Genomic DNA, 27,311 nt, shown 5'->3' with positions numbered 1-27,311 from the left:
ACTTGTCGCTGCTTTGGCTTTTATGGCCCAGCCAGGCTCGGCACGTCACCCGGATTTTAAGTGCCAGCCCTCGCAGGGAGGTCCTCGCGAAAGGCACAGAAAATAAAATAAGTTTTATTAAAAAGGTTTCTAATAAAATATTGTGTGTGTGTCATGTTTTGTTATTATCGAGTGTAAATTTTATTTTAAATTAGAGAACCAAATTCAAAGAGTATTTTTGTCTGTGTACTATGCCCTCTGCAGGCTACGCCCACCCTCCTTTAGTTCAATTCAATTTGCTCTTCTGGCTGTTGCTATTTCAAGCCCAGTCCCTGTCCCAGCTCAGCTCAGCCACAGCCTCGTGCTCATCCTCGAAAGCAAAAGCAACAGCATCGGCATCAGCATCAGCAAAACCAATAGCAACATCAGCAGCAGCAGGAGCAGGAGCAGCAGCATCAGCCGTTTTGCCTTTTGACATTTCGAATTGATTCTGTGCGATTTATGTATATCATTTCCTCCCACACATAGACGAGTGCCACGGACGTGGGCAGTCCGCCCAGCTCAGCTAATGGGCGCTGCAGAGCCAGCACCACAAATTATCCTGTTCTTACAGGATTTATGAACTTTCTCAATAGGATTCCAGCATTGATCCAGAGGCCTCTACATAGTTGCATACATAAGTGCTGAGTATTCCGCCGTAATTATTTCTAATTGAATTTTAATGTTAAGATTTCCCATGAAAAGCATTACTAACTTTCTGAGTGAGTCGCTGCTCTCATGAATTAAACTCGAATGCAAAAACCGCTCTTGCCGCAGTTTGAGGGAAACGGAAATGTGGTGATTCGTCAACCACATGCTGAGCTCGGTAAGCATTTATGAGTCTCTCAGAGGCTCAGGCACAAAATAATTGAATACTTAACCCAGTTTCGTGTCAAGGACATGCTAAATGTAAGCCTCAAAAAGTAGTTGTACCTTCTGCACGGCTCGCAGCACAAAATTGTAACTGTCTACCTCCGCCTGACATTTTGATGCATCATTGAATTCCAGCTTCTATTTATAAGCATATAGTGTGTCTGGGTCAAGCCGGAAAAAAAAAAAAAACGGGGAAAACGATTGTGGCAGCCACTGCGCGCTGCGAGCCAATGCAGTGACGCAAATTACGCGGCCAATCGGTGGGTGTTGGGGTGGATTGGATGTCACGGGGTCCTTGGGAGGCAGGATATCGCTATTCTAGCTGATGTCATCAGCCAGACGACGAGGACTCGTGGCTTCTGTTTCTCTGATGGTCTCGTCTCGGTTGCCTAAAGCCAAATTAAATAAATAGAAAATGTTTTTTGTTGCTCGCCATCGCTCTAATGAAATTCTAACACGCGCCACATTTCAAGTAGGCGATGAATGTTGTCCATGTGTGTGTGTCTGCTATTTTTTTTTGTGGTGTTTGCTGGGCTTGCCACTGTCTGGGTGGGTGGGTGGTTGTGTGTTTGTGTGTGTGTCTGTGTTAGCAGCTGCTCATAATGAGCCACTCGAGTGGCGCACACGCATGCAAAGAGCCTTGGAGGCCAATGCCGTTTCTATGGTCAGTCGGTTCGACGATTTGACCTTCGGCTAAAGACAATGCCACGGCACGAGGAGGTGCTCGGGCGGTTGGGGGCGCCGCTGACGTTGGCCAAGGCTACTAGGATTCTGTGGGGCGTGGCTGGCCCTGTGCCAGGCAGGCGCTTCACTTCCTGTTGCTAGTAGCTGCAGGGAAAAAAAATCTAGAGACTGGATTTGGTCCTTGATCAAAAAGTTTATATGCAGCCAGAGGAATATTTAATTCAAAAAGGATTAAATGAAAAAATCTGAATAGGTTGTTCTCCCCGTTTGCCTCGATCCTCGTCGCATGCATTGGTAACTTTGTTTCCGCTCCTCGTTTGTCGCATTTCCACTGCCCGGACGTGCCTGCACCTTTTGTGGCAAGTGCCGGAGGTCGCCTGGGACAATCCATAGAGAGAGTATAACAATTTGCCGCCAGCAGAGACCAGTTGATAATCATTTAACACTTTTCTATATTTCTCGCTCTAGATAAAGCCCGAACGCAGCCGCACAATGCATACAAATGAGCGGAGGTGCCCCGGAGTCACGTAGCCGCCAGGATGGAGCAGGAGGAGCAGGACGAACTCTCGCGGAGAACCCCACCTCAAAAGCAACACCAAAAAGAGGTGGCTCTAATTAAGACAGGCCGGGTCTGGTTAGGCTGGTCTGGGGTCAAGTCTAAGGGCCTGGCCAAAATTAATGGAGCCCACGAGTGGCAGAGCATTTTCGGCGTTCACACAAATTAAATTCCATCAAGTTTATTTGCTGAAAATGAAGCGGCAGCATAAGCAAGGGCCAGAACAGCGCAGGAGTAGCAGAAAAGTGGAGGAGCAACAGCCGCCGCCTCCCCAGATGGTCTTAATTTAATTTCCCCGCCTCCCGAAACCCTTTTCCCAGCTCGGCCCCCAATGCTGAGAGCTAGCACGTGTTGCCATGTTACCATTTACAATTTTCCATTTAGAGCCGAAGGAGTAGAAAGTCTGTTCAGGGCCGGGACACACGACAGGACACTACCAAACAAATTAAACAAAAGCTAATCAGAGTTGACAAGATCTGTCCGGTTTATATTCTTTAAATTCTTCATGTAAATAGTCATTATAATTATTATTGTGGTCTATGCCCCAAAGTCCTTAAGGGATGCAAAAAAGAAAAAATAATATTTATTACAAATCTCCCACAAATGCTATAATTATAAAATTGAAAAAAAAAACGAGACGAAGATGGAGATGGATGGAGATTAGAGGAAAATCTATTAATTAGTAATTATTATAATGTGATGTTATATATATAAATCAATCGATAAAAAAGAAAACTAAAGCAAATTGAAAACAAAATAAAAATTGTTAACCACATAACAAATTTCACTAAGTAGATTTTTCGAATTAAATTTAAATTTAAAGTATAGAAGAAGTATAGAAAACCCAGAAAAAAAATCTTTCCTGTATACACGAGATAAAAAAATTGCGTTTTTCTGCATAACTAATGGATATGTAAAATGATTTTTCAAGTTTAGATTGCCCTATATACCTTAATAAACAAATATATAAATAAACAAAATTATACATATATAATTACACTTTCTATGTAAATGTTGTGCGTATATAAAAATTAACGAAAGTACAGAGCCCAGATTTCGACACCTTTCAGTTTGTTTATATGTGTGTGCAATATATTCTCCTCCATTTGCGCTTGGCTTAATCGAGAACATTTTTGGGCCTTAAACCAACCTACTCAAGCCTTACTTATTAGCCACAATTCTTCAGATCAATATAACAAAGTATATGTATGTATATCCCCGGGGGAGGAGGGCAGCCCCCACACAAATGATTGTTCTATATCTACGTGAATGTGTTCGTTTATAATCTTGTATAAAAGCACGCTCTCTTCTCCGCTCAGACACGAAATGTTTGTAAAATATATTCGATTCGACAAGTCAGAAACGGAAGATACGAAATTAACCTATAAAATAAATAATACTTCTGGGAGTAAAGCAAGAAGACACTTTAGTTTTTCTACTTGAATCGCATTTCTTCCACTTTTTACCAGTCAAAGATACTTGAAATGATAAATTGATCGAAAGGAGGAATGAATTTTGAGTCTCTTCGATGATACCCAAGCTCAAAAACAAACGAACCCCAAACAAAAAAGTTGAGACGAAATTAATGTTTAAGAATAATAGGTTCTATTATTTTAGTTGTTCTGTTATTTATATGTTAGACTTAGGTTCTGTATAATTTATCATTAAGTTTTGGCTCTGCAATAAAAACAGAAAACTATATATATTTTCTATAATTTGTCTCATTTTTTTCAATCGTTTTTAGTTCGTGGCAGACATTTGATCTAAACGTTTAACAGAAATTGTTAAGAAGATTTGCTAAATTTAAGCGCAAAAGTTCAATTAATAAAAATTAGAATTTTAATATTAACATAATTTGGAATATTTACATATATACATACGCATATATATATACAACTCTATATATGAATAATTAGTAACAAATCAAATCAATTTCCATAACAAACCAACAGAAAAAGTAAAAAAAAAAAAACACAAATATTATTAGTGACGAGTGCGACGCAGGCACTCGTGCAATTGTACTTTAAAATTGAATAAAATTCAAAAAACCAAAAAATAAATGAAAGTGAAATGGAAAGGAGCTTCACCGTCGTCAGACCTCTTTAGTCCCGAAGGGCTCTTTGCCACATCCTTGATTTCCGGTGAGCCGTGAGGTCCTGGTGAAGATCGGAATCGGGATCGGGACGTAGAGAACGTTAGAGTCAGACACCCAGGGACACGAGCAGACGAACTCACACACAGACACACACTGCGGCGGAGGTGAAGAGCATTTGATGGATTGATTGATTGATTGATGATTATTATTGGTAAACGATGATGTGTCATGCATTGGGAGCAGCAATAGCAACAATAATTCCAGGCATATCGAAGCATTTTTACTCAGCACTCGAGGACGACAGCAATCAGCGAAATCGGCAACCACAACTGATGGCAATAATAAACAAAAAGAAACCAATACGGGATCAGAGAGCGAAGACAGACAGATAGACGGACCCACACGCGACACAAAGGACATAGACACTGGACACTGGACACAGGACCCTCGACACACTCACACGCAAACACACACAGTTAATGCACAATAAGGACGAAAGCTAACAAGAAAAATATTAACGGGATTCACATATGTATATTCAAGAAGCAATAAAGAAAATATATTTCCAACTATGATGATAGAACAAGATGAGAACAAAAAGTCAGCAACTAACACGAATAAATATTTATACATATATTTTAATTATAGTTACAAATTAGCATATATATAATTATACATACATACAAACATATATATATATATATATATATACAGAAGATAGTCCAAATAAATTAGCAAAGAAAGTAAAAAAAAAAACAGAAAAACCAAACGAAGTAAAGTTTAATATTTACAAAATATTAAAATATCAATGTGCAATTTAACAAGCGTTTAAAACAAACCCCAAGACACTGACACAGCCACACAGAATAATGCTACACCTATATATACACACATATGTAAACCGATTATAAACATTATACATATATACGTATATAGCGAGTCGATGCATATAACGAGCCCATTTATAAGGAGACAGAGTAGTGGGTGGCGAAAGCGATATAGTTTTGTGTGCACACCACACCACGAACACCACAGTAAGACCCAGCTTAGAAGGAAATCAAAATTCAACAAACAACACGAAGAGAACCCCTGCTAATGGCGGGAAGATGTGGTTCATGTCAAGTTTTTGAGCTAATACTCATAATTGTTAAAAATGTTTAAATAATATAATAACAAAACAAAAAAAAACAAAAAATTAAAAGCAAAAAAAAAAAAATTAAAGCTAACAAAAATCCGAAACAAAAACAAATTGCATATTTCATATATTTTTTCTCTCCTTAGAAAATTTAGTTAATTATGAAAAGTAAAACAAACATTATACTTAAGTGTTAGTCTTATATATATAAATAAAAAATAAAAATGATTAAAAATGAATTCAGCTAATGAAAATCACGGATAAGAAGCAGCCGACGAAGAAACGTGCAAAGCAAATTAAAAGCAAAAGTGAAAGTATGATTAAAACCAGCAAGAACAAAATCGAAAACAGAAAACTTAAGAATCTTAAATTAAGAACTAGATTTGCCTTTGTGTTAAAATCAAGTGTGTTTCTTATTACCATGATTATTATTATTTTTTCATTTCCAATTGGTCAAACGTGAGATGATTTCCTTAAATATTGATTGAAAAATAAAAATTATTAAACAAAAAGTGTGAATTGTGTTTTTATTCGGGTGTTGCAGTCGTCCTCTCTTTTCTGGCATGGTTTCTTCCATAGTGGCTCTATATCCCATTTTTCCTTGCACTTTACTTATTATCTATTTCGCCCACAGGAGGATAGCTTATCAGTATGGAATCGGACTGCCACTGATATGACCAGTACAACACGTATCCGAGATACGTTACGCAGGATATTAAATATACCTCTAACAACGGCAATGGAGTATAAGATACACTGTGATAGCCTTAAATATGTTTCAATGTAAGTATTTATTCTGATAATGCTCCTTTTAAAGTCTCCCCGCTCAAACCTACAAGTGTGATGTGATGAGACATCGTCCATAAGGCACTTATAGGTTTGAGGTTCTGGTCATAGAACACTCCGATAATCCTGAGTATCCAACCTGTACCTTACCCAGGCCCAGGCCACGAAATCGCAGGTGGGGAAGTCTGTTGACTCGTACCCGATACTCGTTTCATACAAAAACCGGATTGTAAATAAATTTTTATGAAATTCGAAATGCGAAACTGAATGGGTTAGAGCGATGATGGGGAATGGATATCCTAAGGTCCTTGCACGGTCCAGAGCACTTACTAAGTATAATCGTTTATTTTCGTATTTTTTCAGTAATAAAGGCCCATTGAAAAGCTGAAATTCAGCCAATAACTATAAACAAAAGAAAAGCAAAAACAATAATTACACAAACAGATAATATAAGTCGCTAGTGAGAGCCAGAGAGTTAGACACAAATACAGCACATACAACAGCCACAGACTACAGAAAGACGTCAGAGCACAAGGATTTAACACGGACTCCAATACAAGATCAGCCACTTCCTCGAAAGTCACACCCACGAGGCCCGGAGTGGCCTGGACAGAACACCCAGCCTTCACAGAACACCAACCCGAATCCGAATCCGAACATGATAACAATAGCAAAACAAATTAATATTTAAGCGCTAATAAGACAAATCTTTGTATTTAAAGCATAGTTACAAAGTGTGTGTATATATGAAACGCCATAAATATTTTAGTTTGTATGTATAAAGTTTAAATTAGGCATTCCCTACTCAAGAGAAAATCGAATTGAACTCCAACTGCCTCTGAAAGTAACGCTTCTCCAATTTAGATGCCTAAATTGGCACTTCAATTGTATTATTTAACATAACCTGAATACCTTAATATTTGCCAATCTCCCTCCCTCCCTGTATGTATTGTAGCATAAATAATCATCCAGTTCATGAGACGTTGTACCAATGGAACCGACACACTAACTAGCCGATAATGTATTTATCTGTTTGCAATGATTATTTGAAATTTAAAACTGAATAATCGAATTGTTTGTTTTTGTTCTTGAAATACAAATAGTTTTTTACGTGAAGAAAAAATGAGAAAAACTAAAAGCATAAACCTGTTGTTTTATATACACCCCAACCATACGCCATCAAAGCCACCATTAATTTATTGAATTCTCCCCTCAACAAACTCCCCTCAGTACAGAAAACCAACGCAAGCCTAAATAAAGGAAACTATTAAAGATGCAGAAACTATTTTCAATTAAAACCGACTTTTATTCATTTTTGGGAAGAATTCCAGATGGGGGAAATTAATGTAATTACAATCCAACGGAAAGGAGACATTATTTTACAAACTGAAGAGGTAAATAATTATTTGGTTGGAATTTGAAATATGATTCGAATCTTAAATCTAAATCCTTAATTTTATTACAAAATATGTTACTTATCCTCGAACATGGTTAGATCGATGATATAAACATTAGATACGAGACAATCGCCTTCCTGCAGAACAAGATGAAACAAATATTATATATTTGGAAACTATAAACAACCTCTTATTCTCACCCCTGGAGTAATGCCCACAAGTGCATCCGCGTGGCCATAGAACTCTTCCTTCAGGGAAATGACAATGGTCTGCAAGTTGGTGGTATGATCTCGAATGTACGACGCGACCTTGCCGATGTTTGTGTTGTCCAGAGCGGCATCAATCTCGTCAAGGACAAAGAACGGTGCAGGTTGGTAGCTACAAATAGTAATCATCAGATAATTATAAATGAAAATTTAAATATCGGCATACCTATGTGTGGAAAACAACAGGGCCAAGGCAGCTATAGTTTTTTCACCGCCACTCAAATTGCTCATGGGCTGGAAGCGTTTGCCGGGAGCCACACAATTGTAGTTGATACCATCGAGATACGGTTCCTCTGGATTATCGGGTCCAATGTAGGCCTGAGCCGCTTCGTTGCGAGCCAATCTTTTATAAATGCCATCAATGGCGTCCGAGATGTGCTGACAGCAGGCAACAAAACGGGACGAACGTTCGTTCTTGACCCTCTCAAAAGCAGCTTTGGCCTTCTTTGCCTTTTTCCGAGCATTCTCGAATTCCTCGTTGGTGGACTGCACCTTCTCCGTAACGGCATCCAACTTTTGCAGAGCCTTCATGTTAGGTGTCTGTATGCGCTCCAAGACATCCAATTTACTTTGCAGATCCTTCTGTATCTGCTCGTGCATCTTTTTAAAGGAGGAATCGTCTTTTAGTTTGGAGTATTCCCGGGGAAGTGATCGGTAGTCCACCTCAATGCTGACAATAAATTTTATTTTAAGTGCAAGGTTTTTATGACTATATCCAGCGGTCTTTTTGTTTTAAGATCGCGCGAATATTGTTGACTATTTGGATTTAGACTTACAGATTTTCCAGAGCCGTTGAAGTGGAGGGGTCTTCCGTTTGTCGCACAGCGTCGTCCAGCGAGCCACGTAACAAGGGTACCACAATGCAATCGGTCTGCAAGAAAACTAGTTTTATTTCATCTGTTTCACAAACTAAAGAAAAAGCTTACCTTGGCCTGCAGCAATATGTTCTGGCGTTCGTTTTTCTTTGCCTCAATCTTCGATTCTACAGACGACACCTGGCTGCCCACATTGTGCATCTCCTTGGCCAGGTTAGCCACATCCCGGCGTGCCTTTGAGATGTCCTCCTCCATGTCGTCGACTGCTTGTTTCTTCGCCTGTTTGTCCTGCTTGAATTTCTCCATCTTCTCCTTATCCTCGTCTATTTCCTTAAGGTAACGAGCCTCTGCGGTCTTCAGGCCCTCCAAAGCGTCTTCCTCATCCTGCACGCTCCTCTCCCAACGTTCAACGTTCTCTGTGGAAAAAGTCATTAGTGTCGTTTACTTTATGGAACCATAGTCACTTGCTTCGCGTATCCTTTTGTTTCTCGAAGTCCAGCTGCGAGTTAATGGAATCTATCTGCTGCTCAAACTCGGCTCGTTTTCGGGCCCGCTCTTGTTGCATAACCAGCTCCCGCTCCTCGTACTGGCGAATGTTTTTGACGCCCAATCGACGGCAGAAAGCAGCGAATACTTTATCCTCCACATTGTTCATGTTCTCCTTGATTTCTTGTATGTGCTCCTCACGGTTTTGCATTCGTCGCTCGATTTCGTTGATCTTGGGCTGAGGGTTAGGGTAAAAAAAAGAGAACGTTATCCAAAAATCGAAGGAATGTGGCATAAACTTACTCCAAAATCATCCAGCTGCATTTGCACTTGGCTCAATTGATTGTCGTACTGACTAATTGACTTCTTAGAGGACTCTAAATCGACCATACTGTACTTTAGACGGTTTTCCAGGCCCTTAATCTGCGACTCCACCGTGGCCAGTTCGCTCTGCTTGCGAGACTTTTTGACCAGCTCCTTGAGCTCCTCGTTGAGACGCTCTTTTTGCATCTTCAGCTGCGCCATATGCTTCTCGTCCCAGCGTTTGGCCTTGCGGGCCAAGTCGTGACTGCCGCCGGAGATGAGGCCGGACTTCTGGTAAAAAGTTCCGTCCAGCGCCAAAGCATCGAACCGTGAACGATCGATTTCGTAGGCTACCTTCATGGCATCTTCAGGGGTCTCGCAGACAAGAGCGTTACCCGTGGCGAAGAGCACGGCCCGTTCGATCTCCTGAGGCTCGAACTTAAGGACATCGAAAACCAATCGCACGTTTCGTGGTTCGCTTATGTTGCGCAATCGCTCCTTCAAGGGCTTCACTTGCAGATAGTCCAGTGGAAGAAATGTTTCTACTTCCAACATTTGCTCCTTTAAGATCTGCGGGGTAAACATAACCATTGAGAAAAATGAAAAAACTGAAAAGTATTTAGAAAACTCACCTGAATGCAGTGGCGCGCCGTCTTCTCGGTATCTACGATAATGGCCTCCATAAACTTGCCCAGCACTTTGGTAACTGCCACATTGTATCTCTTGTGGGTAGGCTGACACATATTGATCATTCGGTCGTACACTCCAGGCACCTGTTTCTTGAAAAGCTCCACCACCTCCTGCTTTTTTTTGCGTCGTGCATCCTCGTGCTTGTCACTCTTGGCGTCACCCAACTGATCGCGCACGTTTTCCAATTCTCGCTGCTTTTCCGCGATCTTTTCTTTGGAGCTGCCCACATCGCGGCGTAGTTCATCCTTAATGCGGTTTTGCTCCTCGAGCGCCGCCTGGGATGATTTTATGTGATCCATTAGCTTGTCCCGCCGTTTAACAGCCTCTTCGCGCTGCAGAGTAAGCTTCTTAAACGACTCCTCGACGGAGGCTCGACGGTTGGTCTCTCCGTCAAGTGTGTCCTGCTCGGATTTCTGTTCGCGATTCACCGAATCCAGCTCAGACCGGTACTGGGTGGCCGTGGCTTCCGCCTCCTGCTTCAATCTGTCGTACTCCTGTACCAGACCCTCCTCCATGTTGACACTCTTGCCACGTCGATGCGATTCATTCTCGATCTCATCCTCGAATCGTTTCTTCAGCGCTTCCACATCGGCCAACTGCTTCTCAAGCTTACGGATGTCCTGCTGATGGGCATTGTCCGCCTCGCGGGCTGTCTCAAGGGTTTTTTGCAATGAAACCAGCTTCTTTTTGCAATGCGTAACCTTCTCCTTCGCTTTAATATAGAGGGGTCTGCGTTTGTTCATCTGCGTTTCGAACTCGCGAATCTCCTGCTCGATTTTGGCCAAGTCCCGAGTTATCTTTCCGGCGTCCTTTTTCTTCTCTCGCAGCACTTCATCAGCGGCTTCCTTGCGCTGCTCAACAGCCTTCACATCTTGCTGCTTGGCCTCCAAATCGGTAATGTACTTTTGGATGTCTCTCTCCACGTGAAAAAGGCGAAACAATTGGTATTCCACTTGTTTTTCATTCTGTCCAAAAACAAAGATTTTAGAAAATTAAATATTGGGATTTGAGATTTAAAGAAATAACTAACGTATTCGTTCTGCAGGCGAGTATAGCGCTCGGCTTCCATTTTCTCATGTTTGGCCTCCTTTCGTTCAGCTGCTATGCCCTTTTTCTTTTGGTAGGTGAACTGCGTCTCCTCCTCCGCCACAATCATATCCTGTTTCAAGCGGTTGTAGGCATCTTTGAGTAGGCCAGACCTAAAAAAACCAAACATGAAGTTTATACAAAGCTTAAAACATAAAAACATACCCGCTGATTTCTTCAAACAAGGCCGTTCGTTCTTTTGGCGTTTTCATGGCTATGTTCTCGACAGCTCCCTGGAACACAAGAAAGTTCTTGGCTTTTACATTGATGCCAATCTTCTCCAGCTTGTTCAAGTAAGTGCTGCTCGAAACGCTCTGAAAAGGATATATGATTAGCTTGGTGGAAGGAAATCTTAAAATTTAAAACATACTTCTCCGTTTATCCGATACTCCGAAGAGCCACTGATGACGGCTCTCTGGAAGTCCATGTGCTTCTCCTGATTCAGTACGAATTTGGCAGTCACATAGCAGCTGCGGGACACAGGTTTTCCAATGGACGAACCGTGGATCAGATCATTCAGCCGCTTCACTCGCAAACTGCTCGTCTTTTCGCCCATCACGAAACTGATAGCGTCCATGAAGTTGGACTTGCCGGATCCGTTGGGCCCAATAACAGCGTTGAATTGCTTCAGGGGACCGACAACTATGTGACCACGGTAGGACTTGAAGTTCTCCATTTCAATGAACTGCAGAAAGGCAATATCGTCGTCCGGCTTGTGCACCGGCGGTAATGGAACCCTTTGGTTAATATCGTCGTCATCGTCGGCCATTTTCGTGTTTGTGTACAATAGAATATCAACAAATTGACAATTAGAGCGGGAAATTTATGTTTTTTCACAAATGTTCCACTAAGACGCGCAAAATTAGAGAAGCTAATAAAACTATCTTTTCGAAGCGATATATCGACATTGTGTTACGACGTTGCCACCTAGGCGAACTATCGTATGGTGGTGCCATACGTAGAAAATAAGGAAATTTTAGCGGATTCTGCTAGATTGGATGAAATTGGACGGTCAGGCAACCTACATAAAAATAACGTATTTTTGTATTTTTAATTTTCAAAAATAGGAAATGGAAACTGGTAAGTGATTAAAATGCGAATAAGGACAAGGAATAAGTGTAAGAAAAACGTTCTATCCTTTAAAAACAAGATGCACACATTTATATAAAATCGTTTCGAATATTATTAACAAACTGTTAGTTTAGTTTTGAGGTTGTAATGGGTTCTTTTTAAATAAAAAAAAATTGGAGCACCATATCATTCTCAAATTTTAATATTCGCTGTTTTCCTTATAGATTTCTTTCAGAAAATAGTTTCGAAATTATTCTTCGGTTTACAGTATCTCTTTACACGCAAATTGCTATAACCTCTTTAGATTCGAAGATCTAAATTTAAATTTACTAGTTAATATTATTTATAGCGAAATTATCGAGGCAACAAGATCCACTTGTTTGAAAAACATGCAACTGGAAGAAGTGCAATAAATGACCCAACAACGATTGCAACTCATTCATTGCGGTAAGAAAAGTATTGAAACATCATATTTTCAACTGTTTTAAAACACGTTAGTTTTACACTTTAATATACAGTAGTTTTAGTTCAGCAAGTACATTGAAATACATAGCGATACATGGCTTAGCTTAACTACATTACGTATACACACGTACACATTTATCGTACAGACACTTAGACAAGATGCACCTACTCGAGGCAAACCAATTCAACTAGAAATACAATCAATTTCCTTTACTATCACAAAAGTCGTCGCAACACAGGAGAGAGGGTGAAGGATGGCTGGTGGCGGTGGCGGTGGCGGGTGAAGTGGAGTACAACTAACTAAATTAAAATAAGTGAATCGATTTTGCAGCGAATGGCGAAATTTTCTACAGCTTGCCAATTTTTTGGTTGTTTCGAAGTTCATCCTTGTTTACACATTTGTAGATTGTCATTCTGCTTGAAAATTCCTAGTGTCCCTACTCACAATTCGTCGCCTCACCGTTTATCTTTTTTAACATTAATGGTTTACATAATTTCGATTGCATAATTTTTAAAACTTTTAATTTCAACACGATCTTGTAGATTTGGTTTTGCTAATATATTCGCTAGATTACACATGATGCTTAATGCTATAGGTTAGATGTCCGGACAGTTCCGGTTCCGGTGTCCGGTTCACTCTTTCCACGGTCCGATCTAAGTTTAAATTATTTCTGCCGGAATTTTACTTTGAGTAACTTTTTAAGAAACGGATTGATATTTCTGCTTTCATTACTGGGACTATGGAAAAAGTGTTAAATCTTCGACATGCCGAAGAAGGTTTGCACATTTCTTACAATTCATTTCGGATTTGGTTCTTCAATCCGAAATCTTTTTATTTTTAATTGGATTTTGCTTTTTTAATATGTATATTTTTACGTATATCGCCTGTTTAATTGGACAAACAACACTTATATATTGAACAGTATAGATCCGGAGCAGCATTTTTTGTTCGTAAATCCCCAGTTTTAGGGGCTCAGAACACCAGTTTAGTTTAAATTCCCTATCGTTGCTTAAATGAAAATTTACACGTATACATAAACACACACTGAGTATTGCTTAGCTCGAAGGATTTTGCTAGCTAGATGCCTGCACGAACTTATCTTGTTTTTCATTGTTTTATTTTTTTTGGTTTCATTTTGTGATTTGGTATATCGATTCACTCAAGTATTAAATATCACTTATAGGGGCATTGCGCCACATCCGGAGTCCGGTCTAGACGTAGTAGGCGTTGTAGGGATTGCGTTTCTCCAGACACGGCAGCACACACTCCAGTGTGTTGCGGAATGCCTCGCGAAAATCCCGATTAAAGTAGGCATAGATAAGCGGATTCAGGGTGGAGTTGAAGTAGCCGATCCAGAAGAGCACCACCACCAGAACATCCGGGCAGGGGCAGGCGGGTCCGCATAGCGAAGTGATGACATACCTGTCGGGTGGGAGGGAAAAAGAAAACAAAAAACGAGATTGTCACGAGGATGAGCTTGGTGAAAAATATGGTAGGCCTGCCGATTACAGATTACAGTTTACGGTTAACGGATTACGGACTACCGCCACTCACCACAGGAAGAAGGGCAGCCAGCAGAGCAGAAAGACGCCCATGATGATGCCCAGGGTGCGGGCGGCCTTGTGCTCGGCCTTCCATCCTTTCGCCGGTCGGACGGAGCCGCCTGTGGGGTTGGATAAAGAGTTTAGGGACAGAAATGAAAGAAGGCAATTGGCTGATTAAGTTCAATTCGATTCGTTTCGATTCGATTCGGTTCGCCTCGCTGCAATCCAGTCTTCGGGCCTTTGACCAGAATCAAGTTCTTCTTGCGGGCTAAGCCATTGCAATTGACAGGTTTCTGGTTCAGTTCTGAGCTACACTCAGAAAAATAGGCAATACAAAAGAGTTTAAATGATCATTTACGAATTATAAGTACTATAAAAATGCCTTTAAAAATTAGGTGACAACCGTTTTGGAAATCGCTGTCTTTAATTGTAAGTTGTAAATATTAGTTTAAATATTATGCTAAATTAATGTATCAATTTTCTGATACTTATTTGAACTACCTTTATTTTTCTGAGTGTCAATAGAACTATTTTCTAGGTGGAAAATGCAAAAAGAGCGTTTGTGTGCGTCTTCTTGTGAGATAAGGAGAATGCCGAGCATGTTGCGTATACGCCGTGTGTGTGACGAGCTGTGTCCTGGCATGTTTAACTTTGACATTAGTAATGCTATTGCTGTTGTACGAGTATCGACGGCATTCTGAGCCCTCCCCAGCCCGTATTCCTGCCAAGAAACTGTCATTAAACCGCTGGAAGGGCCAACATGTGTGCTCCTATGGATTGTGTGCTTGTGTGTGTTATTTGGAGTGGCGGGGAGTGGGTGCGGGTGCGGAAAAAGTAATAAAAACGAGGCAAACAATTGAAAATATTTACACAGGACACTTGTTATCACAAAGACATACAGTCCCCGCACGACCACCCCCACAAACATAAACATAAACATCACGGAAAAATGTGCAAGATGGTAGCCGAGTGAAGGACGAAAGAAAAACAAATCAGACAGACGGACTGAGAGACAGTCGGCACTGGAGCAACAGAAGCAACAGGAAACGGCGGACAACTTTGACCCCGCCCCCTCAAAACGTTGGCCATTATCCGCTGACGGATCTGCCAGATGGAGGTGTCCAAGGAGCAGGAGCCAGTGAAATCATAATGCAAAAACGAATGGCAAAGTGGGTGAGCAATAAAGCAAAGCAAACGCACGTGCAAACGGAAGCAATTATGTACAGCATGAGAGCACCGAGTGGGTGGGGCATGAGGCAGGTGGCATGAGGCATGAGGCATGAGGCGGGTGGCATGAGGTAGGTGGCAAATGAGCAAACGGCCAGGTGGGATAGTGTTTAAGTGGGCGGTACGTATGACCCTCCCACCGGATTTAGTTGACTAAGCTGGTTAGCAGGGTATTCAGATGGGTAGGTGTCACAAACTGGTGTTTCTGTTGGGATTTGTGCCAGTGATTATGGATCGAGAGGGGTCTTTGAAAATGGTGTGCCTTTTTGATTTGACTTTGGGCTTAAATTTGTCTAAGTATCTAAGCCCTTAGTTGGATTTATTCAAGCTATAAATTATTAACGCTGAATTTAGTTTACAAACGATTATCTTCAAAGTTTTTGGTTTAATGGCTAAGAGTTTTTCTTTGGGAAATAAATAATTTTGGTATAGCCAAATATAATTACTATTATAATATAGGTATGGTTCCGAAAGGAAAACATCTTATAGAAATTTAAAAGTCTGAGATTAAAGATTAGTAAGTAATTAAAAGTATAGGTATATGATTTTTGAGGAAGAATTTACTTTAAAGATAAGATTATAGTATAGATCTTTAATTTAAGATATAATTTTTAAGGGTCCTCCAATAAAGTTTTAGAATTATGTGAATAACTCATATGGTCCATAAGAGTTACTCAAATAATGATATAGGTAATAAAATTAAGAAATATAATTAATAATTTAAAAAATATATAGTGAGAAAGGTTTCAGTAGGATGAGATATAATGAAAATGTAAGACCATAATGGAAGTATAATACAGATGGACATGACACGAAAGTATTTGTGAAAAGATTCAGAGGCGTGAGACATGAGGCATGAGGCAAGTGCTGAAGCTGAGACAGGCACAGGGCAGAGAGAGCGAGAAAGAAAGTGGAGGAAAGAGGATGGGGGATACGACAAGACTCACCGGTTGCACCGCAGTGACTGCATCCGGTCTTGAAGCGGCGCTTCCGGTTCTTGCTCTGCTGCCAACATGCCGTGACCGCCGCCGTACGTTTGTGCCAGAAGCTAGAAGTGGACCCCTGGCCAAGATCTGGAGCTGGATCTGGGGCGTGACTACTACGTTTACTACTTGCAGTGGCGGTGGTGGCTGTGCCGATGGCGGTGGTGTCAGTGGTGCCGTTGGTTGTGGTGCCGGCGTTCGCATTGACGGTGGTAGTGCTGATGTCGGCGCCGCAGAGCGGGCACTTGGGCAGCGGACTGGGCACCGGGGCGAAGGTGATGCCACGGGGCCGCTGCTCAATGGTCTCCGCCTCCTCCTCATCCACAAAGATGCAGATGCCGCCGCGTCGGATGAGCGAGGATTTATTGGAAAATTCGGGCTCTGCCACGGTTGGATTTGTTTTATTTTTTTGGTTTGGTTTTTATTTTGGATTTTGGTTTGTTTTTTTTTTGGAGTAGAAGTATTGGTTTGGTTGGACATAATTTGGTGATTTAGATTTTATATATATACACGTACAACACACATGAAGATATAGATAGAGATTTGGAGAAAAGAGAGAGACAGACATGTAGAGACGAGTAGTAGACAATGTACACACGATTCTCACAGACGGGACAGGATCTTCGGATCTCATGCACGTGCCATGCACCGGCAAACGCAAAGGGATCGGGACAGGAGGATATGGACGTGATTGGGCCAGGAATCGGTCGGTTCTCTGACCATTTTATTTTACACACAAGCTCTTGGCGGTCCCTTCGGGTCTTCGTCGTTTGCAGGTGCAACTAAACTGGAAGCTTGCACTATTCTATAAAGCTAGTCAACTAGGATTCCATGACGGAACAGTCAGCTATAGGATAGTCACGGAAGATACATTTTTACATCTCCAAAATTTGGTTCTAGGCTTTCTGTTTTGTTTTTTATAAGTTAATGATAAGTTACACGATAAAATATTGATATAAAAATCTTTTTAATGAGCCATTTTGAAAATAGAGAGCATACTATGTAAATCCGGTTTTCACTTTCACATAGTAACAATTCTATTTGGAATTTAACTATAATAGCATTTAAATTCCTCCCGGTATTACATTCTTTTCATTAAATAATTTCTATTTAAATTTAAAAAAATTCTCACATTTTCCTAAACTATTTTCAATAATCTATAGAAATCTTCAGAAAAATCTACACAAAACCCTAAATTGTATCGGTCAGAAGTTATTTGTTAATTAAATAAATTTAGCGTTGAATAAAATATCCTTTACGGACAGCAGCGCTTTAGCGTTAAAATTAAAAATTTAATAAGTGAAAACAAACTAATTCATTTTGTGAAAGTGAAAACCGAAGCATGGAGGCAAATATAATCCCCTTGGAGAAAATAAAATGTAAAAATGGACTTTAGTAGTTACTTTTTAGTTTGTTTATTATATAGTTTGATTTATCTGTATAATGTATGCATGTTTGCATTTCCTAAATAAATTGTAATAAATGTTTCCTAAGAGAATTAAAGAACTACAGAAAACATTTATTTGAAAAGCCTGAATCCCACTCGCTATTCTGTACTTTTAAATTTTAAAACAGGTGTACTCACTTGCTGAACTGGTGGACACGCGGCCCATGGGGATATAGCTCCGACTATCGCTGTTCTCCTGCGAAAAGTTGATGACATTCACGTCGTAGGTCACCACGGAGGCCTGTCGTTTGCGTACCGTTTGGATGCCATCGTAGCCGGTCAGGATGCTGCAGCGCTGCTTGCCAGCTACACCTCCCCCTCCCCCTCCACCTCCACCTCCTCCGTTGAGGCCTCCACCTCCGCCGGAAACGCTCACGTCCGCATCGCCGGCGCTATCTTTGCGCTTGAACAGCGGCGACGTGACGTCCTTGTCGCTGCCCGTTTCCATGGGTGACAGCGTGGAATCGAGTATGATCTCCGGTTTGGGTGATACATTCAGGGGCAGGGGCAGCTGCAGCTGCTGCGGCACCTGGGGACTCGGGGGCTGGGGCACCGGCAGCGTGGTGACCACATCCAAGGACACGGTGGAGGTGTCACTGGGCGTGTAGCCCGGACCAGCGGCATGCGGTGGCGGCGACAGGAAGTACACATTGATGGACGCCGTCTGAGCATTAGATGGGTCCATTCCCATGCCACTGCAGGGCGAATTCGCGGGCGGCAGGGCCGGGGCCGGTGTGTTCGGTGGGGACATCAGATAGTTGGGACACACCTGGTCGCTCAGCGTGCTCAGGCGCTGGGGGGCCCCAGCTGGTCGTCCCAGAGGGAAACTTAGCGACCGAAAGATCTCGGCCAGTTCCGAACTGCTGGCAATGAGCAGGCCACTCGGCTCCGGCAGTTCCGGCGGCGAAAGAGACGGCGGCGGGGTGGCTGGCTGCTGCGGGGACTCGCCGAAACAGTCCGCCAACTGGGCCAGCTCGTCGTCCCCGGTGGACACCGGAAGCGGTGCGGTAATCTCGCTGAAATCGATCAGCTGAACGCCATCGCCGAACTGCTGGATCACGTTGGTGCCCCCGACGCTCTGCTCGCTCAGGACATTGATGTCCAGCAGGATGTCCGGCTTGTTGGGCGTGTAGTCCGTGTCGCTGTGCTGCCGCTGGCGTCGCTCAAGTTTGCGTTCCTTTCCACCGCCTCCGCACCCGTTGTAGCTGTGCGACAATTTCCGGTTGCGGGCCCGCCGGAAGAAGCTGGAGCCCTCGGAGTTGGTCTGCTGGCGTTTACGTTCTAGAGCAAAGCACTCGGAACTGGTGCGCTTGGTTTTCGACAGCAGGGAGAGGATATTGAAGCCCTTTTCGCTTTTGCCCACTGGCAGTTCTGGTTGCCCAGTTGTGGCCCGGGACTCGCTTATAGTCTTCAGGAACTCCGAGTCACTGGAGGCGTACGCCTTCCGTGCACAGGCCGCCGCTCCGGCCTTTAAGCGTATGAAGTCCGTTTCGCTCAGAGCAGCGTACTTGCCACCTCCAGGTCCACTCAGAATGGTTCCTCCCGTCTGGCGCTTGAAGTAAAGGTAATTATCCTCGATCAGGCGCTTCAACTCCTTGTTGTCTTCAGCCAGTGGCAGGTGGGTGTCGTAGACGTCATTGCCCTCGCTCTCGTCACTGTTAAGGCCAAATACCCGGTATGCCGTCGACTCTGGCTCCTGCTCGCTGTTGCCACTGCCACTTGTTAGGCTGTGTTGCTGCTGAGGCGCCCCCGGATGTGGCTTCTTATCCGACTCTGTTGCTGATGGGGGCCCTGTTTTGCCGCCCGGAATGGACTCTGTCCAAATCTGGGGGTTGAACACTGGCGCTGGCGGCTGCAACTGGTTGTGTGGCATGTGCGGATGCCCCGGCTGCTGCTGCTGCAGCGCCATCATTGAGGGGGCACTGTCTGTGTGGGTGACCTTCTCGTAGCGCTCCTGCTCTAGGTCCCGCAGATCGATGCTGCTACGGCTGAGTCGTCGCGGCGGCGGCGATGGCACTCGCAGTTCATCGCACTCGTCCCTGTCGTCGTCCTCGTCCGTGGCCGGCTGCAACATGTCCTGTATGGGTGGGGAAAGGAATTGTTTGGTTGCATCAATTACGCAGCTCCACAAAGGAAACACATAAGGTTGTAGTGCTCAGCCCTCCGGCCTTTAATCTCATCGACCAGAGACATCTACTCACTATAAAGTAGGGCTTTGATGCTGCCTGGCAGTGGAGCTTGAATTTAGAGCCCATCTTTCCCCAGTTTTAAATGAAACACTAGCCATAGCTGTATCCAAAAGGATGCAAGTACGCTGTTCCCTCCACCAAACTCACCTCCAAGTTGCTGAGGGCACTGTGCGTCTCCTCCCGCGTGGACGCCGCATTCAGATCGCAGTCGCTGGGATGCAGATAGCTCAGGTTGGTCGGCTGCTGGGTGTGGCCCATGTGGACGCTGTTCAGAAGTATGTTGGAGCTGGTGCGGCTGAGAGCCTTTCGTTGGCGCACCGCCTCCCTGGAAAACCACAAGCGGAGAGAATCGAACAGCAATTAACTTGGAAATAATCAAAGCCGAAACAGCGTCCACTCACTTGAAAATGCGCCAGTACATCACGAGCATCACGATGCCGGGTATCCAGAAGCTCACAGAGCTGGAGATGAGGGCGTAGGCCTTGTTGACCACAAAGGAGCACTGGTCGGGGTGCAGGGACACCTCCCGCAGGTGCTCCTCGGTGGTGTACCAGCCCAGGAAGATGGGCGTGAACGAGATGAGGGCGGGAAGGATCCAGACGTTGGCCAGCATGAAGCACACTGTTTTGTGCGTCATATTCAATGGATACTCCAGGGGACGCACAATGGCATAGTATCTGTTAAACGTTCGGATCCGGATGAGTCGTAAAAGAAAAGAGGGTGTTGCCGAAGCTTTATTAATGGAAATGGATTGCGGACAGGTCTGGTGGCAGGTGCTTTTCAGTCCTGTCGTAATTTCTATCTTTTTTTTTTGGGCCACAACATAATTGATTATCGTCCTTTGGCGGGCAGGATAATCAAAAATTGCGAGTCCACTCAGACACGCATAGCTGCATAAAATAATCGGGAACTTATTACCAATTATTTTGGACCATTGTTTGCCTCCAAATTAAAACTGATTGCAATTTATTTGATTGCTTGTTTGAAATTATTTCGAGACTAAAAAGTTGAACCAAATTTTATTCAATTATGTGTATTGTTTTTTGGTTCGAAAGCAAATTAATTCAGTGGAAACTTTTTGAGTTTTTTTTGGTTGCAGGACATCATACATATATATTCCTCAATTTTAAAACATTTAAAGCGGGAACTTTGTTTAATTGGATTTCATGAACTTGTACAATTTGAAATGAATGAAATATGGTAGCTGGATTTCCATCATAAATTTTCGAATTTCGATTTTATGGCAGCCATAAATTAGCCAAATGGAGTGCCAATATGGGTAACACAATCCCAAACTTTGTCCGAGTTTCTTGTTCTTTTTCTACTTATGCCTTCTTTTGTTTTCGCCATGTTTTGTTGGCCATCGAAAGGTGAGCGAAACACAAATTAATTAAAACAGACAAAGGCCCCACGCCACTGTCCATTGGCCAATATCCTTCGGACGGTGTTGGGCCATTGTTTCTGGTCAGCTCTAAAGAGGAGCAGCAGCTGGCGGAGCTTCCAGTCGGGTAGGGCGCCAATTAACAGCCTTTCGGGATTGGGGAGGGAATTTAACAGGCGGGGGAGGTGTACGTATATAGGGAATGCCCACGCCTCGGCCGGCTGCAAATCATTTGGGCCGCATTTATCATACGGGCCCCGCCTAATGTTTGCTTTTGATGTGCGCGAGCCTTTCACAGTAATTAATTGTTTCTTCTTTTGGTATTGAAAGTGATTTGGAATTGAGCGCTGGGCATCTGGGCAAGATTAATGATTTGTGTTTGGGGAATTCGAGGAGAGAGCTCTTAAACTACTTCGATTTAAATCGCGTGCGTTAAATAAAGTCAGCATCTTTATGTACCCACCTGTCGACCGAAATGCAGCAGAGGTGCAGGATGCTCGCCGTGGAAAAGTAAACATCCAAACTGTTGTACACGTTGCACATGAACGGGCCGAACATCCACTTTCCGCCGGACAACTCCACGGAGGCGTTGAATGTCATCGCGCAGAGGGCCACCAGCATGTCGGCCATGGCCAGCGAAACGACAAAGTAATTGGTTATCACCCTGTGAACGAAACAATAGCCTCAGAATTTGTTAGTATTCCAGGTTTCGTATTTCAGTGCGTATTTCGTGTGGATGGCATTGTTCCGGAGCCTCGAACACGACCCTAGCCTTTCCAAATGAATGACATGCGAAATATGAATCACATGTAGATGATCCCAGTCCTGTGGCGGTCGTATCCTCTACCACCTCAGTCCTGAGCCCCTATATCCTGGCAGCTTGCATAGCATTTCATTTTCATATCCGGTCTTTCGAGGCAAACGGTTCACCTGATTGCTGCAATTTCCCCGCCTGTCACTAGCCATTCGACTGGCGAGCCACCTTTCAACTCTCACCTGTCATCCACAGCTAACCAGTCGTCCTGTCAAATGTGCTAAAGGCATTTTGTTATTATTTATTTTATTTCTATCCAGCTATCCAGTAGCTTCCGACCATTCCAGTCTAGAATTAATATAAACTTGAATCTGAGTTAAATGCATCGTTTGAGTCTGAAGGAAAGTTTCTTTTGCAGGATGTGCTTCTGAGCTCCACTTAATATTTAAGTGGATATTTAAAAACCTTCCTCTGCATAAGTTCTTTGTTTTTGTTTCTTCCTTTAAGCTTCAGATATTTTTAATCTTTTATTATAATCTCAGGCAGAAGCTATGCCAAGCAGGTTATGTCCTGTAATAATGTTGTAAACGGTAAGCTGAACACTTTAAGGTTTTTAGTATAATGTCATAATAAACTCTTTAATCAACATCCGCGATGTGCTCTGCTGTAGCACGCATATACGTTGCGCAACATTAACGGGGGGAAGAGTGCTAGGGGGCGTGGCAAGGGACGGATTCGAGTCCTGCCCTGAATGCCATGCTACACTTGTTTGCAGTGCACTCTGGGGCGTCCTGTCATCGCAGCACTGTCGTGGCAGCGATGGGCTTATGTGTCGCATTTAACTTCGTTTTGTGCTTTATTATTCTACTTGTCGCTCATTTAAATTACATTTATTACGCTGGCACAAAGGCGGTTGCCTGCATTGTCCTTGCCACCGGCAATGTCCGTCAATTAAGTTCAGGTGCTTCGCTTGACTCAGTAGGTATACAAAGTGGAGCAAAGGAAGCAGGTGTTTTCAGATACTTACCGCAACTTGCGATTCCTCTGCACAGATATGATGACCAGTGCGTTGCCCAGGACAGCCGCCAGGATGATTGACGAGAAGATGAATCCTTTGAGCACCAGCAGGGACACATCCAGCCAGCTTTCCTCCTCCAGATCGGGCCGCTCCTCGAGAATGAGGCTAGTGTTGGTGTTGGCAATGGCTTGTGCTGTTGTGTTTGTGGCAAGAAAATCAAACGGACTCTCTGAGGACGCAAAGGACGTGGACGACGCCGATGATGTGGCTGTTAACGATAGCGAAGTCAACGAGGCATCTAAAAATTGCAGTGTTGTAGGCAAACTCGTTGTTGCAACTGCAGCTGTTGCTGTTGTCGTTGCAGGTGGCAGGGTGGTGGCTATCGTTGATGTGGCTGTTGCCAGCAGTGGGTTGCCATTAGTGGTGGTGGCTCTTGTTGTTGTCGCTGCTGTTGTTGCAACGGTGGCATTTAGAGCTGCGGTACTACCTGTGACAAGTGCCGCTATCGATTTGCCCAGCCTGCTGCTGGTGGATGCCGATGTTGCTGATGTGCCTGCCAGAGCCAGGGGCAATGTCATTGTTGTGCCAAGAAGCTCAGTTACTTTGGGCCCCGACATGTCTCTCAATTTCATGGTCACTTCACACGACGCGTCCCTCTTGAAGGGCAGCTCATTAAAGTCGGCTCCATAATGATGTCTTCTCGTCTTCGCTGTAGTTGCTCTTTACCATTCTCCGTGAAATTTAAAACTCCAGTAATTGCAATCTGCAATGCAAACAACCAGTCGGCCAAAGTTCGTCGTCATGTTGATTCCTCTTCCTGTTGCTCTCACTCTTCAAGTCGGCAAGTCGCTCCATTTCTGAGTCCCCCGGCACGGTACCCGGTTTAGTTTCTACTGGAATCCAGCAATTTTCGGCACTCGATCGAGCGCAACAGTCGGCGACAGTCAGCAGCTGCAAATGAATAAATAAATAATTTATGAAATAATGGAAGGAGTGTGAAGGCTGTGAAATTGCATGAAATTGGCGAAACGAGTGCTAGCGACGCCCGGGGGAGTTTTTATGTGAGCGCACATACAAAATTCAGGAGCCATAAAACCCATTGGCTGGCATATTGATTTGCCCGGCAATTTGTGCAGAGCTACACAAAAGCTCCGACCCCCTATCTTCACTCACAGACTGTCAGCTGTCAGATCTGGTATTTCCTCCAGTCCGCCTGTCCGCCTGTCCACCAGTCCGCCAGTCTGCCAGTCTACCAGTCCCGGTCGTCCTTCGGTCTATCAACTTTCCTCTGGAACATTAAAATAACAGAAATAAATTGCGTATACGCAGTGTGAGCACACGGCATGCAATGCATTTGCGAGGGAGCACTCGTTCTGCATTCGTTCTATACGAGTATACGTGCATATATACATATGCCATGCTCTCATCCCCAGCGACTGTCAAGTGCTGACACTTGTGGGGAACTGCATATAGACACAATGTTGTTGCTTTAAAACAGAGATTAAAGCCAGATTATTGCAGCTCGGGAGTGGAAAAGTTTTCCCGAGTCAGATCCGCTATGGCTGTACTATCTGTAGAGCCAAATCCCCTATTCTTCGGCTAAATTCCTCTCAGAAAAATCAGTGGCGCATTGAAAGGAAGTGCAGTCCTTGAGTCTTACATAAATCGTTGGCTACAAGTCGTTATCCAGGTCGTATAACGAATTGCATTTTCCTGTTTCTCTTTCTTCGAACATCCTTCAACGTTTTGATTTTAATATTTGCTAAGGATATGTATGGACAGAGACAATCGCAGCCTTGGCGAGTCGATTACATGGCAGTTACAGCTCCTTGCATTGTCCTTCGGCTATCGGTTTGTTTACTCAGCGTACGACCAGAGAATGGTATCTGCCAAGATTGTCAACTAAATGTTTTAATACTCGGATTTTCGAAGGATAAAAACCACATCATTGCCGGGGCCTTCAGTCTCATTTTGTTTTGTTCTGTGGCTTTATAAATTTCATGCGCCATTATTTATTGGTCGCTCGACTGGCAAAGTCCTTCGGTGCCAACACTCTCTCACTATATAGCTTAATTATGGCCTCTTGCCCGGGCTTCGAACTCGCACCCGGAGTCGGAGCCAGAGCCGGAAACTTTATAAAGCCGCTGCCCTTCCGGCACTCGAGTTCCGCTTAAGCGCAAACGTCAACAGAGCCAGCTCCGTGGGTCAACAGAGAGTCCTGGGACCGGGGATCCGGGGTCCTGGCTGCCAGGCGTACCGGAGCGGGCGGGGAAGGGCGCAAAGTGCAAACTTCAAAGCGCCTCGCGTACAGTACACGACTAATTCAATTAAATCCCATCGCCAGGACGAGCCGTGCCACAGGGACACAGGACACACAGTGGGCGTTAAGGGCATTAGCTGCGCGCCACTTGAAGGCTTAACTTCGGAGAAGCATTAGCGGCCTGATAAAACGCACAAGAGCAAATAATGGATCCGCTGCAGCTTCGAAGGCAAACAACTTACTGGATGTCCTTGGCCAGAACTTCCTCCAGGCAAACTGATAACCGACGAGATAAGTGCAGATTACTGACTTGCCAATAATTGACAGAGAAATATCAAACGAGGAATCTGCATCTGAGGTCAGAGGTTACTCGATTGCCGGAACTTTTGGTTCCATTGAAACAGAATGTAACTTTCAGAAATGCAAGGGCAGCTTTTGTAGTCAAATTTAATTCCATTTATCCTTTTTTTTTACGCAAATTGACAATGGAAAGGGTTATAGTTTAGTTTGTGTTTCTGTTTCTGATTTTGCCGAATTTTGTTGCAATATTTTACAATAATTTCGGATCGAATGAAGGTCATACAATCTGAACTAATCACCACAACATTTTTCTCCCATATTCGCCTGGAAATAAATTGCTTGTTGCTTTATTGCTCTTTATTTTTTTTCAAGGATATACTTTTAAGGCTCCATTTTCAGCACTCTGGCAAACAGATAAATCCTCCTGAATCCAGGCAGCACAAGAGGTTGCCCCACATTGAGTTACTAAATAAATAAGAGCCATCTGGGGGTCGTCAGGTCACCGTTGTCGGGTTCAGCTCTGGGTCGTCGAGTCCGGGTCATGTTTGTGTAAATTAGTGGCACAAATAAACACTCCACCAGCAGATTTGCAGTAGCTCCCCCAGCTGCACCAGTTGCAAGGCCGAGACCAGGAAAAAGGCAACGGATTGATGAATTGCTGATGTCCGAGTTTAGTTAATTGAAAATGCTAGTGATTTGCAGCATTGTGCCGCTATTGAAAAGCGGTGGGTGGAGATTATATTTTCCATAGGTTGTAAATAATTTCACTGGGCTGTCACCTTGCTGACCCATTATTCGGAGATGACAGTCGACAATCGGAGCTTCTGGAATCGGATTGAAAATGCCTGCTGACAGGCCTGATTCTGATGTCCCGGGGGCCAGGATTCCCAGGTTGTTGTCGGTCCAGGTGCGGCAGATGTTTGCCCAACAAATTGAACCTAATGCGGCTCAGAAATGGCATTTAAATAAGCCAACAACGGCAGCAGGGACATCCCAAGCCAAGTCACCCAAGCCACCGAAGCATCCTTTCCCCAAACAAGTGCCAGCAGGCCTCAAGCTGAGATACATTGCGCAGACAACTGTCAACATTTAAATAAGATTGATCGATTGGCGGCGGCACCGGCATTGACATTGGCTCCGGCGTGGGTGTTGCCACTAATGCCCACGCCCACTGAGTACTGAGGCGTGCCATTTCACACGCTTTGATTTGCCCCAATCCCAGTGCGTTCTTGATACACAGGGAATAATATGATTAAAATGATAAACACAATGTAAAATTCACTCTTGTAATACTTCCCTTGAAGTTGGTCGTAATGGAAGTACTTAGAAGGAAGGCATAGAAATACTAATCCCTACATACTTAAAGGTTCATACTTGTTCAGATTCATACCAGATACTTGAAGAACAACTTCCAGTACCCAAACTGGAATACAAAATAAGATGTATCTAACCAATTTTGAACAGTGTTTTAAGCCCAACTA

At 43.6% G+C, this 27,311-nt stretch overlaps 3 protein-coding genes across 9 annotated transcripts in view; 1 reads left to right on the top strand and 2 right to left on the bottom strand.

Annotated features, from left to right (window-relative positions):
* The window catches only part of LOC6502727 (eukaryotic translation initiation factor 4E type 2), a 45,425-nt gene extending 38,133 nt beyond the window's left edge, over nucleotides 1–7,292 (top strand). Inside the window, exons 3-4 of one of the 3 annotated variants that reach the window (XM_014905204.3) lie at nucleotides 5,996–6,144; nucleotides 6,511–7,292. In XM_014905204.3, coding sequence (XP_014760690.1) covers nucleotides 5,996–6,144; nucleotides 6,511–6,535 — 174 coding nt within the window. In that variant the 3' untranslated portion in view covers nucleotides 6,536–7,292. Of the gene's footprint in view, nucleotides 1–2,043; nucleotides 3,833–5,995; nucleotides 6,145–6,301 lie in introns of those variants that run through there. The other 2 variants (XM_014905205.3, XM_032449631.1) reach the window with 2 other exon arrangements.
* A 140-nt stretch (nucleotides 7,293–7,432) lies between these two features.
* LOC6505652 (structural maintenance of chromosomes protein 1A) lies at nucleotides 7,433–12,081 on the bottom strand. Its single transcript, XM_001964491.4, has 11 exons — nucleotides 11,561–12,081; nucleotides 11,356–11,504; nucleotides 11,135–11,303; nucleotides 10,047–11,069; nucleotides 9,415–9,984; nucleotides 9,094–9,349; nucleotides 8,737–9,041; nucleotides 8,587–8,681; nucleotides 7,977–8,480; nucleotides 7,745–7,922; nucleotides 7,433–7,681 (listed from the first exon to the last, which is right to left on the bottom strand). The coding sequence occupies exons 1-11, from the start codon at nucleotides 11,957–11,959 to the stop codon at nucleotides 7,619–7,621; spliced, it is 3,711 nt and encodes a 1,236-aa protein (XP_001964527.1). The 5' UTR covers nucleotides 11,960–12,081; the 3' UTR covers nucleotides 7,433–7,618.
* Nucleotides 12,082–12,735: 654 nt separating this feature from the next.
* The window catches only part of LOC6505651 (octopamine receptor beta-3R), a 35,825-nt gene continuing 21,249 nt past the window's right edge, over nucleotides 12,736–27,311 (bottom strand). For 4 of the 5 annotated variants that reach the window (XM_032449625.2, XM_044714070.1, XM_044714071.1 and 1 more), the window contains exons 3-10: nucleotides 23,280–24,221; nucleotides 21,962–22,162; nucleotides 20,519–20,794; nucleotides 20,265–20,442; nucleotides 18,067–20,005; nucleotides 16,446–16,862; nucleotides 14,282–14,390; nucleotides 12,736–14,149 (exon numbers count right to left, since the gene is read on the bottom strand). In XM_032449625.2, coding sequence (XP_032305516.1) covers nucleotides 13,939–14,149; nucleotides 14,282–14,390; nucleotides 16,446–16,862; nucleotides 18,067–20,005; nucleotides 20,265–20,442; nucleotides 20,519–20,794; nucleotides 21,962–22,162; nucleotides 23,280–23,902 — 3,954 coding nt within the window. In that variant the 5' untranslated portion in view covers nucleotides 23,903–24,221 and the 3' untranslated portion in view covers nucleotides 12,736–13,938. The remainder of the gene's footprint in view (nucleotides 14,150–14,281; nucleotides 14,391–16,445; nucleotides 16,863–18,066; nucleotides 20,006–20,264; nucleotides 20,443–20,518; nucleotides 20,795–21,961; nucleotides 22,163–23,279; nucleotides 24,222–27,311) is intronic. The other variant, XM_044714073.1, reaches the window with a different exon arrangement.

This window comes from Drosophila ananassae, chromosome 2L (assembly GCF_017639315.1).
Source record: "Drosophila ananassae strain 14024-0371.13 chromosome 2L, ASM1763931v2, whole genome shotgun sequence".
NCBI lineage: Eukaryota > Metazoa > Arthropoda > Insecta > Diptera > Drosophilidae > Drosophila > Drosophila ananassae.
This window is presented reverse-complemented; position numbering and strand designations above follow the sequence as displayed.

What these genes read in the sequence shown, in the direction of transcription:
- LOC6505652 (XM_001964491.4), bottom strand. Translation starts at nt 11,959, where the DNA reads ATGGCCGACGATGACGACGATATTAACCAAAGGGTTCCATTACCGCCG. An exon ending in AGTATCGGATAAACGGAGAA is followed by an intron (nt 11,505 to 11,560) that starts GTATGTTTTAAA and finishes TATCCTTTTCAG; the next exon opens with AGCGTTTCGAGCAGCACTTA. An exon ending in GAAACAAAAGGATACGCGAA is followed by an intron (nt 9,042 to 9,093) that starts GCAAGTGACTAT and finishes CTTTTTCCACAG; the next exon opens with AGAACGTTGAACGTTGGGAG.